General features: G+C 44.7%; 2 protein-coding genes across 5 annotated transcripts in view; one reads left to right on the forward strand and one right to left on the reverse strand.

The window, feature by feature from the left end:
* Window positions 1-15,662, forward strand: part of rtkna (rhotekin a) — a 63,329-nt gene extending 47,667 nt beyond the window's left edge. For 3 of the 4 annotated variants that reach the window (XM_053421590.1, XM_053421591.1, XM_053421589.1), the window contains 10 exons: window positions 3,859-4,120; window positions 4,715-4,768; window positions 6,573-6,690; window positions 6,773-6,997; window positions 7,169-7,263; window positions 8,275-8,381; window positions 8,564-8,695; window positions 9,677-9,842; window positions 11,480-11,584; window positions 12,765-15,662. In XM_053421590.1, coding sequence (XP_053277565.1) covers window positions 3,859-4,120; window positions 4,715-4,768; window positions 6,573-6,690; window positions 6,773-6,997; window positions 7,169-7,263; window positions 8,275-8,381; window positions 8,564-8,695; window positions 9,677-9,842; window positions 11,480-11,584; window positions 12,765-13,483 — 1,983 coding nt within the window. In that variant the 3' untranslated portion in view covers window positions 13,484-15,662. Of the gene's footprint in view, window positions 1-3,858; window positions 4,121-4,714; window positions 4,769-6,572; window positions 6,695-6,772; window positions 6,998-7,168; window positions 7,264-8,274; window positions 8,382-8,563; window positions 8,696-9,676; window positions 9,843-11,479; window positions 11,585-12,764 lie in introns of those variants that run through there. The other variant, XM_053421592.1, reaches the window with a different exon arrangement.
* Window positions 15,663-16,885: 1,223 nt separating this feature from the next.
* Window positions 16,886-19,981, reverse strand: mblac2 (metallo-beta-lactamase domain containing 2). Its single transcript, XM_053421494.1, has 3 exons — window positions 19,422-19,981; window positions 18,051-18,265; window positions 16,886-17,633 (listed from the first exon to the last, which is right to left on the reverse strand). Exons 1-3 carry the CDS (start codon window positions 19,861-19,863, stop codon window positions 17,460-17,462), a joined length of 831 nt encoding a protein of 276 aa, XP_053277469.1. The 5' UTR covers window positions 19,864-19,981; the 3' UTR covers window positions 16,886-17,459.
* Window positions 19,982-19,985: the final 4 nt, after the last annotated feature.

A 19,985-nucleotide genomic window follows, 5' to 3' on the forward strand; every position in this document is an offset into this window, starting at 1 on the left:
CAACCCATATCTCCTCCTTTTCGTCTCTCTCTCTCTCTCTCTCCTCTCTATTCTTCTCCTCAAGTCGCCCCTCGTTGTCTTTGACAGCACCACCTCCTCCTCTGTGTCACCGCTTGATACCCAAAATGCACTGCATCCCCGCTGCCTATCCACCCATCCTTCACCTTGTATCCGGCTGCTGTCGTCACTGTCACAGTCACAGGCACTCGTTCTCTCTGGAACTGCCGACGTGTCTAACACCTGCCACTGGAGACACCATGTGAGGGAATCACTGCGACAAAATGTATGTTTCTCTGCGAGCATTTTTAAAACTTAATTTTAAAAGTACACTTTTGTCGTCCGTTCCGTCCATCTCTGCATGGCTTGTGTATGCAAGCCTGTGTCACCGGTTGTATTTACGTCTGTGAGCGTTCATGTCAGGTGGTTGAACCTGACGCACAGACAGATGCATGGATTACAGTCAGATCTAGGCTGCTCGGCTTCTATTCTGAGATTCCCCCAGAAGAAGAGGCTTGTTAATTTAGCGGCTATAAATACTGGACCTCCTCCCAGCAGGTCACTCTGCATGGAAGTGGACTGTGGTGACATCTCCTTTGGCTCTTGTGTGTGTGTGTGTGTATGCATTCCTTCTATGTTGACTGGCCATCCTCAGGCTTACAGAGATGATTTGTGTGTAGTTTGTGGTTCCCGAGGATATTTGGCCTCAGCTTGTCTTTCTCTCGTTTATTTGCTTGATCCTCAGTGCTTTCTTTTTTATGTTTATCACTTAACAGCTAATCAGTTTTTTTGTGATAGGATCCATCTGGCTTGTTGTTGTTCAGAAACAGCAAATCTCGACATTTGAGAAGCAGCAGAAAAGCTGTTTAGTATTCCATTATTGGTCCGAGCAAGGAATTGATTATCAAAATAGTCATCAATCAACTTATCAATTTGGCAAATGATGGTTTATCACTGACGGCTTGTTTGTCTGGATAAACGACGTCTGAAAGATCTCACCCCTCTTAAGAATGGAGAAACCTTTGTGCTCATTATTGTTTTACTAGACAGTTTTTCCTTTCCACAGTTTCAATAGTCACTGAAACTTTCATCTGTGACCATTATTTGCTCCTGAGTAGATTTTCATCAGCAACCACTCCCATGATCCCACACTTCTTAATAGAGAGACGGCAGCCGAAGCTACATATTGTACGTTTGAGGACGGAGATTTTCTGTTTCTCATTTCTTTTCTTTATCTATGGTCCTTTTTTTTCTAAATGTTTATCCCTTAACAGTTGTTATTTGTTTTGGATTGAATCCATCTGTCTTTGTTAACAACAGATCATCACCATTTGAGAAGCACTTAATCATTTGCCTTAGCAATAAATTCATTATCACAATTGTCATCAATCAGCAAATCAATTTGGCCGATGATGATTTCGTCACTGACAGCTTATTGTCCTGGGTAAGAGATGAATAAATAAAGATTCTACGACCCTCTCGCTCATTATTAGTTTGGTTGGTGCAGTCGTTCGTCTCTTGCAATATTTTTTTTAGCTCTCCTCAGAATAACCAGCCAACTGAATCAGTTAAAATCCTTTATCCCTCTAATGATGATCAGCTCTCATAAACTAACGCCCACAGAATTGAGTTCTCCACTTGTAAATTGCAGCCGATCAATGTTTATACTGTTGCTGTAATCTGCCGTCCTTTCTTCTGCTGTCGAGACTCACTCAGTCAAAGTGTTTATTTAATGACAATCTTATTTGTATAGCAGTAGCTTACATCAGTGTAGCAGTAGCTCGGCTTAGCTTTTACACGACTCTGATCATTATCAACGAATTATTGTAAATTGTGTCTATGGTTCAGAAGAAACCCACCTATAAGGACCTACATTGATTGTTTATGTCTTACCTTGTTTTTGTAATGAGTGATAATGCTGTTTCATGCCAGACCTTTACTGACAGTGTTTCCATGTTGTGGTGGTTTGGTTAAGAGACAGAATAGTTGAGTGAGTTACAGCTGCTGGTGTAGCTTTGTGGTTTTATCCTGAGGAGCAAGTTCCAATACAGTGGTTAATCGAGAGTTACATGAAACCTCAGTTTGCAGTGCACCATGTCCAAGCAAGAGTGTGTGTCCAGAAATGTTGACTTTTATGTCCAAACCGCATTCATTCCTCTCCCACTTGTTCGTGAAAGGTGCAGGTAGAAAGGAAAAACGGAGGGATGTGGAGGAGAAGAGAGAAAAGGCAGATGGGGACAGTGAAGTGGAACGGATGGAGCACCGGGGAAGGCGGTGGGGGGAAAATGAGCAGTGAAAGTATAAAAGCTTAAATCAAAAAGAATAAAAAATTCATAAGAATTGGGCCGAGAAAGACGGCGGGAAGAGAAACGAGTGGATGTCAGAGTAGAGGAGAAGAAGAAGGTGCATTTGCCAGGAAGAAAGAGCGGTGTGGGGAAAAAGAGAGACAACCAGAGCATTAGAGATTATTTGTGGGAAGAGTGTAAAGTTGCTCATGTATCACTGAAGAGGATGAGCAGACACACACATACACAAATACACAAACTCCAGCAGTCAGGCAGGAGCTGCGTGCTATTTGTTCCCATCCATCCAACGTTTGTGTTTACATTTCAGACCCTGTTCCAGTTTGAAAACTCTGGGGCTGAAGCAGAGATGTTTGGATGACAGAGACAATCGTATGACCCCCTGTCTGGAAGCAAACAACTGGTTTGAGCTTGGCTACCAGTGTAAAACACTGATAATCTAACTCTTACTTAACAGTTCCACCTCGTTGTTTGCCAAAGAGCAGAAATGCATGCTCTTACTTTTCACCATTGTCGTTTCTCGTTTTTAGCCCACCTCTCTCTGATAAGAAGCCAAAAATGCTTATGCAGAGACCGTGTTAAAAGTTTCATATTTTGTTTAGGTACCTTATACCAATCATATGATCACTGTTTCTGGATTTTTAACAATTGATGTGCATTGATTTTTGCATGTTTCAAAGTTTTTTTTTTTAATGAAATGCAACACTGGCACTAGCACTCGAAGGTCAACCTGGCTTTACTTTTGCTGAGTCGTGGTTTGATGCCTCCGTGCTCTCTTATCCCTCTTGCTGCATATGCTTACACTTTCCCTTCACTGTCTCCTGTTTTAAGTTCATGCATACAGAATGTCTGTGCTGCTGACAGAGTGAAGAGCGGCTTAGGTTTGTTTAAAACTCTGGATAGCATCACCAGAGGCAGAGCCAGAACATTTAGTGTCTACATGTGTGTGCGTGTGTGTGTGTCTGTGTGTGCTTGCGTGTATTCCTGCTTAAGTGTACAGTCACAGGAAGGCTTTCTTGGCCTAGATAAGCCAGGGCAAATATAGTGTGATAATATTTTCTTTGTTCTCCTTTGAGTAAGCTGCTCAAGGAAAAGGGTCAGTGGGTAGAAATGGTGATGTTCTCGTTTTAGCTCCAGATGTTCGATGTTCGATTCGTGTGTGTGTGTGTGTGTGTGTGTGGTGAATAAGGTCACACTAAATGATTCAGGATGGACGTGTCTGCTCAGCGGGGGGGTGGGCTCGTTGGTGTGAGGGCAAAAGGCCAGGAGTTAAAATACTATCTAACTCTCACATTTATCACACACCAATGAACACAGCGTCCAGGGTGTTTTCAGAGACACACCTCAGTAATGTATCCACAGAGGGACTGGGATCTCCTGCAGACTCTCTGCTTCTCTTCTCTGGTTCTCTTTTGTCTTTCGTTTCTCCCAAAAACTGTTTTATCGACCCCGCCCTGAATGCACCTCTTGCATCCTCCTCCGTTTACCAGAGAGTCTTATAAATGCAAAATTATCTGTCACAGTCTGACTTATCCTTCACCGTCCCTCGCTCTTGCAGGACAGCGACATCCAGAAGAAGATCGACCATGAGATCCGGATGCGCGATGGAGCCTGCAAGCTGCTGGCCGCCTGCTCCCAGAGAGACCAGGCGCTGGAGGCGGCCAAGAGCCTGCAGACCTGCAGCACTCGAATCATGGCCTACATGTCGGAGCTGCAGAGGATGAAGGAGGCTCAGGTCATGCAGAAGGTCACGCGGAGGTCGTCGGACGCCGGGCCGATGGACGACAGACTTCCGTGCAAAGGAAAAGTGGCCATCTCAGGCAAGTTACTGGGGCAATATGGATCTTTAAAAAGGAGGCCGCGGGAGGAAGGCTTGGGGGAGCATTTTTGTTAGAATTGAAGTAAATTAGCAAGAAGAATGGGAACTGAAGAGACTCTCTCTTTCTCTAATAGGGAACATATCATTCCCTCTTAATAAACCGATGTGATTGTGGTGACGTGCAGATGCTGCCCACCGCAATAAGAGAAAGGAATCAGTCAGAAGAATTATCCTCAAGATCATAGAGAAGCACAAGAGCAGGAAAAGAGGGGCTAAATTATAACAATTAAACAATAAAGATTCCCGAGTTGAAAGATTTTGATTGTGTGTGTCGGGGGGGCGGGGGGTGTAGAGGCTCAAGGGGGCACTTCTGTGTCTCTGTCTGGAACCAGCTGGAGAACACGCTGTCCACACACTCAGTCAGTTATTAGCTGTAGATATTTTAGTCAGTAAGTGAAAGCAGCATCTGCAGGGAGGCACACACACACACACACACACACACACACACACACACACACACACACACACACACAAATACGACAATTAGGCTGATTAACATTTTTGCGGTCTAATCCCCTGTCCGTTGTCGTTCCAGATCTTCGTATCCCTCTCATGTGGAAAGACACGGAGTACTTCAAGAACAAAGGAGGTGAGGAACCACCTCCGTGTGCATGTGGAGAGATTCACTGATGGCTTATTAATGATTAATGCCTGTAGGTTTAAGTAATGATTCTCCTCTGAGGGACAAGGCAAGAGGCTTTGCACAGTATAATGAAATGGCGGATTCAAACATGGGGAATTTATGTGAAATCATTGGCGCGAGTGTGGGATTCCTCCCGACCGTGGAACAGAAATCACCTTTTCATCGTTGGCTTCAAGCTGACCCAGGAGACTGAGACTGAATTGTGCAAACAGACCTTACAGTATAATATTTTTCCACTGGGTTCAAGGCCCATGGCGCAGATCCTTTTGCTGATCATTACAATCTGTTGCAGCTTCCCAGATATCTCCCGTCTTTTAAAGAGACTTAAACTCCTTGGCAGCACAGCCGGACCCATTGCTCAGTCTTGTTGGCTGCACCTCTTGGATTTGAGAAGCAGCAGCCCACAGGTGCTGATCTGCGGTAGTAAGACAGAAAACACTGGGAGGCAATTGAAAACTGTAATTTTACATTCAAGGACCCCTCTTGACATTTTTTTGTAAGATGGATTTTCATTAATAACCAGGTCATGTTTAAATATATCTTGGGCATTTCAGAATCCAATGATGTACTGTAAAATATCGGAAATGGAGATCTTTATATTGATCATTTTCTATCCCGCCCGCTCTTGATGAAGTCAATGTGGGTTAACCACCGTGCTGTCATTATAGCAGCGTCCGTGCTCTGCTCTCTCCCCTGGCAACTTCGATGGAATTAATCTGCATGGCCCGTGCATGTAAATGAACTCAGGAGACAGGTAGTAGACTCTTAACAAAGCTTAATGAGGCCGTTAGTCAAGGTCATTAGGCACACCGAGACGTAAACCAAGCCCAGGAGACAGGGAGGAGCGAAGCACGTTCGTCTCTCACATGTTGTATCATATTTAAGGCAGAACTCATTGTTTTAATAATACGTTTGAATATTAAGGGTCAATGTGGCGTAGACCGGAGCAGACCACCTTCCTCAGCCTTTTCAGTATTAACCTTGAGTTTCTATGAGCATTTGATGATCACCTGACTTCAGTTGTACAATAGAAGAGGAGAAACACAATAGAAGAAGAATAGTGGCCTATTCTTCTCCATATTGCTTATATAACAACAATGATACCTAAGGTACTCTTTCCTCTTATTATGGATGTGACGCTGTTGTGCTTGTCCATAAATCAGCACTACAGCATCCTCAGGGTTCATTTGTATTCCCAGAGGCTTTATTTTCAATGTATAGAGAAGCCAAGAGTTGTTGTTTACTGTAACATTAGACACCATCGTGTTTCAGCTTGAGCCACACAACCGCTAACAAGGCTGCATTCTCAGCAGGGATGAAACTCACAACAGTAGAAGTTCATGTCAGCCGGGTGGAGGAGTTTTAACCACTCAAGTCATATGTCTTCTCTACCTCAGGTCTCAACACTTTGTTAAAACAGTCACATAAATCTCGAACGGCTGTAGGAACTGAAAATGAAGCTAAAAAGTCAAAATACAAGAAAAATGTTTTTCCTCGAAGTTGATTTTGTCATTTTAGGTCGTTATCAGTCAGTTCTTAGTCAGTTGAGACTGACTCATGATTGGTCGAGCTTGTGTATCAGCTGGACCACAATACCACTGCTTCATCCACTTTCTATATCTATTTTTCTTCAAATGCTTCACTCTGGATAGTGGGAAGAAGTTGAGACGCTTCGACCATCTTTATATACAGTCTACAGCTGAGATGTCTCATATATGTAGTGTTATATTTTTTTGTGTTCTTTTTGTAGAGCTCCATCGATGTGCTGTGTTCTGCCTGCTGCAGCTGGGAGGAGAGATCTTTGACACAGACATGGTGATAGTGGACCGGACGCTCACCGATATCTGCTTTGACAACACCATTGTATTGTAAGTCACCGGCACTTAAACTTTAATACTCACATAAAAACCTCACGTACATCTTGACAGTGACTCTGACACCCTTTCCCAGTTCTGAAGCCAGCCCGGGCTTTGAGCTGCGCCTCGAGCTGTACAGCTGCTGCTCGGAGGACGACTACTCAGCAGGAAGCACGCCGAGGAAGCTCGCCAGTAAACTGAGCTCCTCCCTGGGCCGGTCAGCTGGGAAGAAGCTCCGCGCTGCCATGGAGCCTGGGCCGTGCAGTCCTGTCAGCAACGGGGGGGCATCTCCCCTCCTGCTGCCAGTTCCCTCTGTACCGTGAGTTGGCTTTAACTTAATGGCGAGCTTTCATTTGATGCCAGATAGACTGAATGGAGGAAGAACGGAGACAAATAATGGATATTCCTCTGAGACTGTTTTTCTCTGTAAACACGCATACTCCACTGAACAATGAATTAATTTATCTCTGGCTCTTTCGTGTGTTGACAGAGGCCCTAAGTACCACCTCTTGGCTCATACCACACTGTCACTGTCGCACGTCCAGGACAGCTTCCGCACGCAAGACCTCACCATCTCCGGCAACGGTGAGTGGCAGCCTCCATCAATCTGTCTCCTCCTCATCATCTTTTTTTTTTTTCTCTCTCTCTCTCTCTGCCAAACCAGCCATCTGTCTGATTCTTGTCCTTCTCTCACTCATCACTGTCTCCACGTCTCCTCTTTGCCTTCCAATCATTTCCTTCCACCCAGCGAACAGTGCGTCTGCCCCTCCCCTCCCTATTCCCCCCCTTGTCCTCGCTCTCTGTCACCATGCTATCCGACAGACTGCCATTGTCAAGGTCACAGTAATAAGAGGCTGTGCCAGTGAGGTGACTGTTGTGTAAAACTGTAATGATGTGGGCTAACAAGGGCCCGGACCCTCAGACAGGCCCCTAGTGTTTTATTCATTGGCCCTTCAGTCTGCTGTAAGGTTTCATTGCTGAACTTCATGATGCTCCCTGCAGCTACCACTCTTTTACACCCCTGTGCCTGGTTTTGGGTGTTAAAGGGGGCTCAGCGTGACGCGGGGATGAAGTGTGTGTGTCTGTGTGTCAAACCTGTCATAGTGCATGCCGTGTGTGAATTTGGAATGTCATGTCGGAATACAGTCCCCTTAAATTCAATCAAGCTACGCCAAATTGTACCAAATCATAGAGCTTGTTCTCATCAAGGTCCATAAATTATTCCCACCCTATTGATGAAAATGTCTAAAAATGTTAAAGGAAGTGAAAAAATAAATACATTTCCAGGATCCACCACCTGTTCCGGATCTGCACCAAAATTGAATGTGTTTTTCCATGACCTAGGGATTTTTTTGTGTAATGGTGCTAACACACGAAGGCCAACAAACAAATAACTACCATTGCGGTACTCCCTTACAGTCTTATATGCCCCTGGGCCTTGTGTTGCTTATTAAAGGGGGTTTGTGCGACTCAGGATGAGGTGTTAGCATCTCGGCGTTGATGCATGTGATTATATATGTTATAAATCTGATAAGGGAATATTCATATTTTTTAATGGTATTGCTCATCCATCCATCCATGCTTCTCTCCCTGCAGAGGAGTCTTCATACTGGGTGCCCCTCTACGGCAGCATGTGTTGCCGCCTTGCAGCCCAGCCTCGCTGTATGACCCAACAGGTGATGAGTGGATGTTTGAAAGTTAAGGTAAGTTCACAGCTATCTGCTGGTACTCTTCCCTCTCAGGGTTTCAGTAGCTTTCATCTTGTTAGAAGTCTTTTTTTCATCGTTTTCTTCCCCTCCGCTCCCTTCCTCTGCCTCTCATGATACCATTTCTCATTGTGTTTCGTGTACTACCCACTAAATCAATCTTTTTCGCTACCTTGCAGCAGTGCGGCGGTGACCCCCAGAGCTGGAGAAAGGTCTACGCTGTGCTGAAAGGAACAAGCCTCTTCTGCTACCACCGGCAAGAAGACGTGGAGGCAAATGTCGAACCAGCTTTCACCATCGCTGTCAATAAGGTCAGGAAAGGAATCGCATGAAAACAGAGGAGCTATCCGAAATGTGGAAAAAGGTCTACGGAGATTGATCCTGCCCTGCAGAAAACATACAGCTTAGTATTTCTGGTAACACCTAAGGCATTCCAATCATAAGGCCTGTGGATTGCTGCCAGTTTGAATCTTCAGCCAACTGGTAGGGTCTGAGGGAAAAAAAGTAAATAAGAAATGAGTTTTTCCCTCAGTATCTTGGATCAAGATGCCCCCAAGCAAGGCACGTAGCTGTCAGAGTAGAAAACGATGGTTCGGTTGCAATGCTTTCTGGGTGTAGCTGTTAATATTGAGCAAGACAGGAGCAGGGATATCTGGAAAGAAAAGAGAAAAAGATTTCGAGACTAATCTTATCTTCTCAAGTGTCTGCACACACAATAAGACCCAACGGTCCAATCGTTCTCCCCATCCTTGTGTTTGTCCTTGCACCAGCCAGCGAGCTTCTCAATCGTCTTCTTCCCCGTCTCTGTGTCCCTGATGCCTGTGGGGCGTCTCATTCTTCCACAGTGACTCATTCAGTCTTTTGTAGCCTCTGACCCTGAGCGCACAGCTGACCCACAGCCAAGTCAGTCAGATCAGATCAGGTCCATCTGATCCTTTAGTTAGTCAGCTGTCTGAGGAGGTGTGAGGATGTAGGTGTGAGGGATAGATGAATGAATGGAGCAACACTGCCCTCTAGTGGTCACACACAGTCACATTTGGAGTAGAACGAGAAGCCGGGGAGTTTCAGAGGTCTGCTCCTATTGTTAAGGTAATTGCTGCAGGGAAATGGTTTGGAAGAAGAGGACTAATTAGTGGCTTTTATTACTGAGGGCTTAATTTCAGTGGGACTTAACAATTACAACGGCCGTATTGATCATTCGCTCCAGCACATAATTCTGTTCCTGGCATTCATTCCTGATTGTAGCCATTTTGTAGCAGAGGGTTTTATTCTTTGTTCGTGCTTTGTTTCAGGAGACCAGAATACGTGCGTCAGAGAAAGACCCTCACAGTAAAGTTCAGAATATCTGCATCAGCAACCAGTATGGAGGAGAGGAGGTCACGCACACTCTGACCACTGACAGCCGCGAGGACACACACCGGTGGATGGAGGCCTTCTGGCAACATTTCTACGATATGAGTAAGCAGATGCATACAGCCACTCACATATGTCACAGAAGCTGCTTAAAAGACCAAAATCTCAAGGGCATAAAGTATTGGTTATTCATTGACTTTGTATAAAGATGGACGACTTGATTACTCCTAAAAGTGAAGCTGAAAGCTTTGTCCCGATTCAGGTCCGGCCCCCAAAGGGTGTGGTCTTTGTGGACCGCGTAGATTACTAAGGCCACACTGAAATGAGACGGCCTCATCTACAAGGCTTTTTGTGATGGAGTTTACTATCTCGTCAAACCCTTACTGCTGTGGTCTAGCAACAGAGCTGAAGTTTGACCATACAAGAAAGTTGTAATGCCCCAACATGTGCACCATTAGCTGTTTGGTTGACAAGCATGGACGTCTCGTCACCTGCCGATACCATTACCTTTTTCAAATTCAGTTTGTCACTGAAATGCAATGAATCCTGGGATAGTTTGGGGCGGGAATGATCAGCCCACTTGAGCCTTTGTTTCTCAGGGATTAAAGGACACATTGGAAAGAGCTGTCCAAATGGGAAAGCCTAGTTGCACTGCAGTGACACAATCAGTTATTCAAACGCAACCCTGAACTGAGACACAGATAAAGCAGCTTGATCAGCACCCGGTGGCTGGCTGCAGTATAGGTCATAATTAAAAAAAAGTTTTTTCGAAAATGATTTCTGTCATTTAAGTCAGAGGTCTTCAACAGGGGGTCCGTGACCCTTAGGGGGTCCGCAGAGGTACTGCAGGGGGGTCTCGAAATGTTTGGTTTATTAGACAATTTTTTATATTTTTTATAGTTTTGGATTTTTTTCCGAACCAATTTTTTCTTACACAAATTTAAATGTCTTTAAATACACATTAACATGCATCCAACACATTGAGAGGCTAATTTAAACCTCTGCCTGACAACCTCCATCCATCCAAGGTTAGATAAGTTGTGTGCTACCCATCAGGGTCTGACATCTCACTAATGTGGGAGTATGTGTGGCATCCACAGATGGCTTGAGGATTCACTGTCTCTTCTACATGTATGTTTAAAATAAATACATGAATCTGTGAATTATTGTAATAGCTAAGTGTTGTATGCAAGATGTATGTTGATAAATGGCAGTGGCATGGCCACCCTGTACCTTGCACATGTTTAAATTAAAAACAAGAATATATGAACCTGTGTAATATTTGAATAGCTTAGTATTGAATGCACAATAACAGGGTAGCTATGTTTATATATGGCACTAGGCCCAGTTTAATATAAAACACAATTTTATACAATATATATAGTAGGGGGTCCCTGCTCCATCTCTCCACCAGTTTGGGGGCCTTTGCCTGAAAAACGTTGAAGACCCCTGATTTAAGTAGTTTGGTTTCAAATACTTATTTGATGTTATAAAATAAGGTGAAATGTCATGACTTGCAGCTGAGACTGAATCACGATTGCTTGAAAGTGTATAGTGTTGGGACCTCACTACCGCAGCTCTATCCCCTGATACCTACTGCACAGACTCTATAACTCTAAGATTTTAGCTTAATTTCTGGACATTGGGAGTAAGCAGAGACACGTCCTCCATCTTAACAGTCTATTGTTTATTCTCTCTGCTGCTCGGTTTGTTGAAGGTTAATGCTGTTCTCCGTCACACAGGCCAGTGGAAGCAGTGCTGTGATGACTTAATGAAAATTGAACAGCCATCACCAAGGAAGCCAGCTCCTGTCACACCAAAACAGGGCTCTCTTTACCACGAAATGGGTAAGACCTCCACCTTCCTGATTAAGAAAACACTTTTCGTCACTTTAAAGGACGAGTTAGAGGGAAGACAGGGAGAGAAAGCACTGTACCTGCACTGCATGTGACTGTGTGCAGCTTTAATACCTCCTGTCCATGTGCATGAGAGATGCTCTCACAATAAAAAACTTTCCTCTCTGATATCTGGAACTCACACTGCTTTACTTCTCTGTTCTGTAGATAGAAGGGGTCTTATCTCTGACACACTTACTTACTTTCTGTCTTCTGTTTCTCTTTTCCTCTCTGTTCTATTCATATTTCCTTGTGTGTCCCGAATCCATCACTCCTTGGCTTTGTGTTCCTTTGTCATTCCTTTATTACTTCCTCATGTCCTCATACATTATTCACGATCAACTCCACATTTCCTACCAAATTTCCCTATTTGTTTTTCATGGGTGAATTACATTTAACCTTGAATGAATCTTTATCCTGCCTCAACATTCATTTCCTCAATAAACACACATCAATCTCTGTCGTGACCATCGAACCACACAAACCGAACTCCACCTGTTGCACACCTCCTCTCCTCTCCACCCCTTCTCTCTCACCTGCCTCTTGGTTTTCCTAACTCGCCCGCCGCTGGCAGCCCCTCTTGCCACACCCTCCTGTGAGGGTCTCCTGCTGCAGGATAACGCTGTGTCTGCTGAGATTCGTGCTCTGCTCTCATCCTATTACAACGACAGGTGAAGTAACGGGAGTAGGGCTCTGTACAAATGAGTCTGTGGTAGATGCTGCACTCTGCAGAGGCTGCATTGCATTGACATCTGGCTAGAGCTATGCAATTCAGGATTTATGTCATATTGAGCATCAGGTTCGACTTGATGATGGTTTGCAAATTCAGCAAAACATTACGAGATGGGATGTTTTTGTTCCATCATCATTAATTCAACAACACTGAGACACATCTAGATGGAAAGTCCTTATTATTATCTTATGAGCGGGATCAAAATGTACAAAATATCATTTTTAAATGTCTTTTTTGTTTGCACTATTTGTGCAAGTTTGCAATGCATGACTAATACAAATGCACATTGAAGAAACTAAGCAATCGTTTTAACCTGTCAGATTCAAATCCCTTGGAGTAGAAGTCACAGGCCGACACTACAGCAGTGTAATGATGAGCTTTGCTGCATCTCTCCTGCAGTTATTGAGTCATCCGATGACCCCAGCAGCACTGTGTCAGACATCTTGGCTCGGAGACTGCAGGAGCTGGAGCTCCGCAGCCAGCTGGGCACCTCTAACCCCTGGATGTCTCTGTTTGAGGAGAACAACCCGAAAAGCGCTGGTCGCCCACGTCCCTGTACTTCTCGCCTGTCTGGCCACAGTCCCTGCTCCCCTCGCCGTCTGCCCCGGAGCCCGATGAGCCCCCACCGCTGCCCCCAGCTGGGCCTGCTGTCCTCAGACGTGAGTTTGACCTCCGACAGCGACAGCCACTGCAGCACCAGTCCCTGCTCTCAACACCACGGCTGGCCCGAGCCCTCTTCAAACTTCTCTCTCATGTCATCCTCCCCCTCCCGTCTGAGGCCGCGTACCCTGTCGCTGGATGCCAAGCTCAGCACCCTGCGAGGGAGGGGATTCGGAGGAGGAGGAGGCACCTTCCATTGCCCCTGCCAGCCTGCTCCTTCCTCCCTGCTCGCCGCTATACCCATCTCCGCGCGATCACCTCTGTCCCAGCGCAGCACGCAGACCACGCTCTCCTGCTCCAGCTCCACCTCCAGCAATAGCTCCACCAACAGCGAGAGCAGCCACAGCCCTGAGTCATCTGAGGGGGTCCCCTTCTCCAGGCCCTCCCCGGCTCGACGCAGCCTCAGGAACCTCAGGGCCAGGCTTGATCCTCGCAACTGGCTCCAAAGTCAGGTGTGAACCTGGCAGACATTTAATGTTGACCTGAAGGCAATAGTACTCTTTACATCACGGTTTAACAGGCTTAACATGTGAACCCACCTCAGGCTATCTGCTATGCCCAATGCACAGCCCTGAGCAGGATAAGCTGCCTCAAGCCTGCCTCCTGGTGGACGATAGCTCATGGAGGACCCTCCTGGGGCAAACTGGAATGTCTCCTCACACAAAAGACAATCACTTCAGGCGTCTCTTCGTCTTTACAGGGTTGCCACAGTTTTGAAGTGGATCTGAAACTAAATGGGAGGTACTCTGCTTGCTTTGAGAAATCATGGATGTGCTAGTAATCAGTGTTCAAGACTTGCTCTGATTATCAGGCCACACTCGGCGCCTGCTCTCTAGAACTGGATAAGCTTGGTTTTGTCCTCAGCCGTCCCGGCCACTCAAACATTGTGTCAAGGTCATCTCCATAAATGCACTGGCAGCGTATTGACTGGATGATTCTTATCTATGTTTTATAAATAAAGGTTTGCGGTGTAAATGCTATGAAAGCCAGCGAGCATGTGGCGAGATGAACATAATGATCAGTCCAGGGTTTCCACATGTAGACTATGTGAGTGTGGAGGAGGGTTGGTGTTTGTTGCCTGTACTGTGATATCTACGTCAGTGTCATTTTCTAATCAGTCACACAGCAGATGATATTTGTGGTTCTCCTGAAATTACTATGCACCGTTTTTGTTTTTATTTTTGTTGCAGTTTAAACAGTTCAAATGTTAAAACTACTTGAGATCATTTTTCAACAATGATTCTGGTGAAAGCTCGACTTAATGCAAGTGCTCATGCTAACTGTACTGGTTATAACTGTGATCTCTTCAGGGTAAAAATCTGTGCTCTGCTTTTTTCCTTTTTCGAAACATGTATCTGCACACTGTTGACAGGATGAAATCAAAAAGCCACGCGTACATAGAACAAAAACCCTCCAATTAACTGAAATTAACCAAAGCTTAAGTAGAATTGATAACCCAAAGCCATACCTCTAGTTGTGCTACAATGCCTCACAACAGCATTGTCGTATTTTATTGAATCTTGACTCCTACTGATGAAAATCCAATAAAATGTGAAACTCAGTTTGTTATTATACCACACAGAAAGAAACTTGGAAACCATTTTGCATGGCTGAATTTAAGAAAATGTTCAATGACAGTAAATTATGAAACTAAGACGGCACTCAGTAGAGCACATACCTCCGCCAAGGCCTAACAGTCCCCTTAAACCCGATCAATCCGCACCGATTGCACACACTCATAGATAATATAAAAAATTTCGATAAGATCCATGTTATTCCCTGTCATAAAGTGAAAATGTCCAAAAAGGCCCTCTTAATTTTGAAGAAAAAAAAAAAAAAATCTTTGACGCACCACTTTGCACAGATTTGCGCCAGAATGTAATGGGTGCTCCCTTGGCCTGTTCCACGTCCTTCCACCAAGTTTGGATTCAGTAGTATTTGCTTAACCCTGCTTACAGACAGACCAACAACAGTGAAAGCTTAACCTCCTTGGCGGAGGTGACAAAGTCATGCTTTAGGTTATTATACAGTGGTAACAGCAAACCTAGAATGGTTTTCACTGCCACCAGTGTTTTTAAATATGCAAGTTGTTGCCATTAAATCAACTCACAGCAGTTGCTTCTAATCAGGAGAAAATCACCGGATCATGTTGGGGAGTCGCAGTCGGTGCAGTAAAGCCTCTCCCTCTTCTCTCTCTGTCATCTGCTGTGGACTTACTTTGGTAACAGTTTCCCTCTCGGGCCTCAGAACTCTCGAAACCATTTTTACTAAGATTTTAAAAAGAAACATGCCTGTCAAATGCTTGGAAAGCAGCGTTTGTTACTGTAAATTAATTTTATAAGTTAACAAATAAACCTCTCTTTTGTCTTTTTGTTACATTATTGATTTTTGTTATAAATGCAGCTATATATTGATACCTGATTATCATGTTGTTAATGGATGATGTGCAGATCTTTTAACTGTTACAAATATAGATAACATTGAATGTTATATCCTTGCAAGAGTTGTTTTCCCTTGGTGGCAGACTCCGTGTTCTGCATGTACGCTGTCGGAGAAGGTTAACAGAAATTGAGAAATGTGGAAATCTCATCCTAAATAATATAACATTAATTATAATAAATGTTTTATCGACTCAAACTTGCCTCGTGTGTATTCCATTTGTCTTTTCCATGATCTGCTGTCAATATTTACATCACGTTTTTGATACATGTAAAATTGCCAGAGGTAAAACATAAAAGTTAATGTTCCAAATTAATAATTGACTACCTCCACCTCAGAGGTTCTTTCACCCCGGTCCTTATGTGGGTTGATTTGTGGGGATTTGTTTGGTTTAGTAAATTGTGAGCAACATTAGACAAAACCTATTATACTGGTTTCAACGAAATCTGTAGGGGTTAAGGAAGAAGCCATTAAATGTAGTTGCGGAACCATTATTAGTTTTTCTCTTTCTTCAACATTTACACTGTTTTCCAAGGAATTAATTCATAGATCCTGACGAAAAAAGTACGGTACATTTTGAGAACTGATAAGTATGTGAAATTTGCAGCTTGATTGATTTGAAGGGGACTGTTGGGCCTTGGCGTTGATGTGCACTCTAGGGTTCAATTCTAGTCTCTTTGTCAGCAGGATAAACTATAAAACTATAAAAACTATTGTTCTGATTCCCATGAAATTTTGTGAAGGAGTGGAGGACGAGGAAAGAAGGCGGACCGCTTTACGCTGCGCTTCTACCTCCGGTGAGTCCCGGGGTTAGAGGATGATGGTGTGACGTTAATGTATTGTTTTACATTGCATGTGTCACGTCATGATAAATAAGTCTCTTGTGCCGCCCTCTCGACATTTTGCGCCCTAGGCAACCGCCTAAGTCGCCTGTACCAGGAGCCGCCCCTGATCTATACGATTTTAAAGCGGATCCACATAAACAGTCACAGCCAGGTTATTTTTTATTTTATTATAAGATGACAAGGTAAGCCGTTAGCCTTGGCTGAGGACGGTGCTGTCCTGGGGCCCTTCTGGTTCCTTACTGTGAATCTTACACTTTCAAGGATATAAGAAGACTAGACACTTATAAATCACCTATAACAAGTTAAAATCTGCACATAAATCTAGTAATCGTCTCTCTTCTGTATCACATTGAACACATGTCCTTGCAGGGCAAGATATTTCCATCAGATCAGAGATATACTTATAATAATCTGCACCTCGAGCATAATATGGATCATATTCTGTCCATTTCTAGTCTGCCTCTCTTCCTTACTCCAGTAAGAAATCCCACAGGAGCTCAGCTCTTCTGTGAACAAGATAAAGTTCCATATTGAAGCTGCAGAAGTCCGTGTTGTGGAGGCATGAAGACAGGCAGGTAGAACAGAGGCTTTATTGTCAATGTTTCAATAGCAAAGCCGCAGTTAGTGGATAATACAAAGCACTCTTACAAACATAGGAGGTAGTCGATGCTGAGCCTTCACTGAGCATTAGAGTATGCATAGAGAAACACTATGGCCATATTGACTGTTTCAAATGTCTCAGCTGCAAACCCAAATCTCCCTGCTTTCTGTTTGCAGAGCAGAGTTATATCAGTGTTGTGCTATTGTAACTAAGCATTTGCTTAGAGTATAAAAAAAAAAATCATACATATAATCATATTCAGACCAACATATACATAATCATCAGTATATAACACAATCACACAAGTAGATAATTTATATTATATGTTAAATATAATGCTTGATTATTGACTTATGTAACCCAATGGGGGCATTTTACTTAAAGTTTGGCAATTATATGAATTCTGTTGGATTACATAAGTAAATGAATGTTACAGTTACAGACAAATGAGGGGTGCCTCCCCCTCCTCACCTCACTCTAGCATATTTACACACGTTTTTGTTTGTGCATTTAAACGCTTGGTCCAGCTCCGCGATCATCCCCTCTACATTAACAGGCACTCCGTGGGTTGCACGCCCGCAGCGCCACCCCAGCCAGGGTTCTCCAGGCGAACGTGGAGAACTTCGCAGGGCACGTCCCGGCTCGGCTGATATACGAGGACGCAAGCCGGTGGAGCCGCTTTGCTCCGAAGGTGTTGTAGTGTCCAGGGAGGACCTGGTCAACCTGGTTGATGACATTCCAGTTCTCAGACAAATGGTGAACAGAACATGACCTCATGTGATGTGAAACAGTATTCTTTCTCTAGGTTAACAGTGACCTTTAATTATAAGTGTGCGTGGTACATAAGGATGATGTACATACAGCTGAAAAACTACTGATAGCAAATGTTTAGATTTACAAGGTTATTATTCTCTACAACATACATTTTCCAGAAAAGCACAGTTGTTGGTAAACTGTCAGACATCTTTATCGCAAAAGGTGGTGCACAAAAGTCACCTTAGCACATAAAGTGGATAAAGATACTCCTGGTCAACAGCATAATTTCAGGACCATAAAACTTGTGAATCTTAATTAATGACCCAAGACAGTGGAGCCGTGTGTGTGTGTGTGTGTTTTTGTGTGTGTGTGTTTCGGTGTTACCTGTTCGCTGTCCACCAGCCCCACCAAACGCTCGCAGCTACTGATGTAATCACTGACGCGGCTGTAGGGCAGCCAGTCAATCATGGCGCCGTCGTACACCACGTCTCCGCTGAAGAGCAACTTGTTGTCTCGGTCGTGGAGGCAGATGCTGCCCCGAGAGTGACCGGGCATGTGGAGCACCGTCAGCTGCCGGTCGCCCAGGTTGATGACATCACCTACAGGCAGGAGAGAGGGAGAGTCTGGATCATGTCTTCAGATTCATTCACACATACCAAAATATAACTTTCACCTTTGCACCACAGCACATGCATATCATTCACAGATTAAAATCCTTATGTTCTTCATTTTTTATCTGAATCAAACAAGGGTTACATGTGCATTTGTGTTTTCATCATCATCATCATTATGTGCAGCATCTTGGACATTCAGTATATAACACTGTTTTGGTCCGGACCGGATGAAAGCCACAGAGAAGCCAGCGACGTATTTTAACTGCACTGCAGCAGTGACTCTGACACAGCAGAACAAGTTGGTGTATAGAGCGGCGGTGCAGGCATTACACTGTGTAAGAATATAACAAGGCTAAAAGGTAAAGTCTCAGTCCAAAAGCTGAGAAAAGCTCAGCCGATAGCACATGCAGCATCCTTCATGCTGCCTGAAATTATTACAAAAATCTATATCTTCAGGAGATTGATTAGATGTTTCTGCTAATAACATGGTGTGTGTGATGTGTAAAACAGTGCTGTGAGGATGTTAATATTCAAGTCTATGGGATGTTTTCCAGTTGTGCGTGGCCAGTCTTTGCATTCTTCTCTTCTTCCTCTCTTTGATGTAACAGAATCTACACCCTGGCTTAAAATAGAACTGCTCTGCAAGGAAAAATAACAAAGGCATAAAAAAGCTGCCAAAAAACCGGAGTCGCACATTGTCTCGCATTCAATGATTGGGAATTTGCTAAGGATGCTCAACACTTGACAGATAACCTCTCTGCACTTTTACACCTTATTGTAATAAAACATTCAAACCTTAATAAGTAGCACCTATATTCACCGGAAATCTGATAAAATATACCCAATAATAGCCTACACCATCTGTCCATCTCTACCTCTATATTTGTGTGTGTGTGTGTGTGTTAGTCATTTCTGGTCATCTGCCAAATGTATTGTGCAGTAAGAGCCTCCTGTGGGGATGGAGAGGATTCAGAGTGGAACATAATGTGCATAATGTGCAAACTACAGCAAGGCGCGTCCATTAACTCTTCTGTAATGCTCATCATCTGACTGATGCATTCAGACCTGGCCCTCGATCACAGCGCCACCCTCCATCCCTAAGTCACACCTGCAGAGGAGGCCTCTCCTCCGCTGTACCTACCCTCCTGCAGGATGTGAGTGGGCTGCACCGCCTTCACTTTGTAGTGCCTCGCCCTCCATCCGGGAGACGGAGCCTCGGCGATCTCCCGGTCGCTGAGCCAGGTGACCGTCTCGAAATTGTCGCCGTTAGCCACGGCATCGACCTCGGCGCTGTGGACGCCCACCTGTTGGAACTGATGCAGACCGCCCGAGTGGTCGAAGTGGGCGTGGGTGGCGATGGCCAGCAGCGGGTTCTTCTTCTGCGGGTCCTTGCCGAGCAGCCCCATGGCGTCGATGTAATCCGGCAAGCTCCTCAAGCCCAGACCGGTGTCGACGACCACGTCCTGGTGCGAGCCGCGCAGCAGCCAGATGTTGGCGCGGTTCTCCGACTGGAAGAACCGCTCCTGGATCCAGAAGAGTCCGTCTCCGAGCGACTTGTGAGCGTACCAGTCGGTCGCAGCCATCCCACCTCCTGCGCGTGTGGCGGTCAGCCGGTGCGGATGAACGGGGCTGTCAGATGAACCTGCACACAGCGGGGATTAGCCTCCTGAGCTAACGGTGCTATGTTTTCATTCAGGCTGATGTG

Source organism: Pleuronectes platessa, chromosome 4 (genome assembly GCF_947347685.1).
Source record: "Pleuronectes platessa chromosome 4, fPlePla1.1, whole genome shotgun sequence".
In the NCBI taxonomy this organism is placed as follows: Eukaryota; Metazoa; Chordata; class Actinopteri; order Pleuronectiformes; family Pleuronectidae; genus Pleuronectes; species Pleuronectes platessa.

Bases quoted from the DNA above. Each gene is read 5' to 3' on its own strand.
- mblac2 (XM_053421494.1), bottom strand. From the start codon at position 19,863: ATGGCTGCGACCGACTGGTACGCTCACAAGTCGCTCGGAGACGGACTC. The intron at 18,266-19,421 runs GTAGGTACAGCG...TCCTGCCTGTAG, and splicing joins CACTCACATCCTGCAGGAGG to GTGATGTCATCAACCTGGGC. The intron at 17,634-18,050 runs GTAACACCGAAA...GTCATCAACCAG, and splicing joins GGCTGGTGGACAGCGAACAG to GTTGACCAGGTCCTCCCTGG.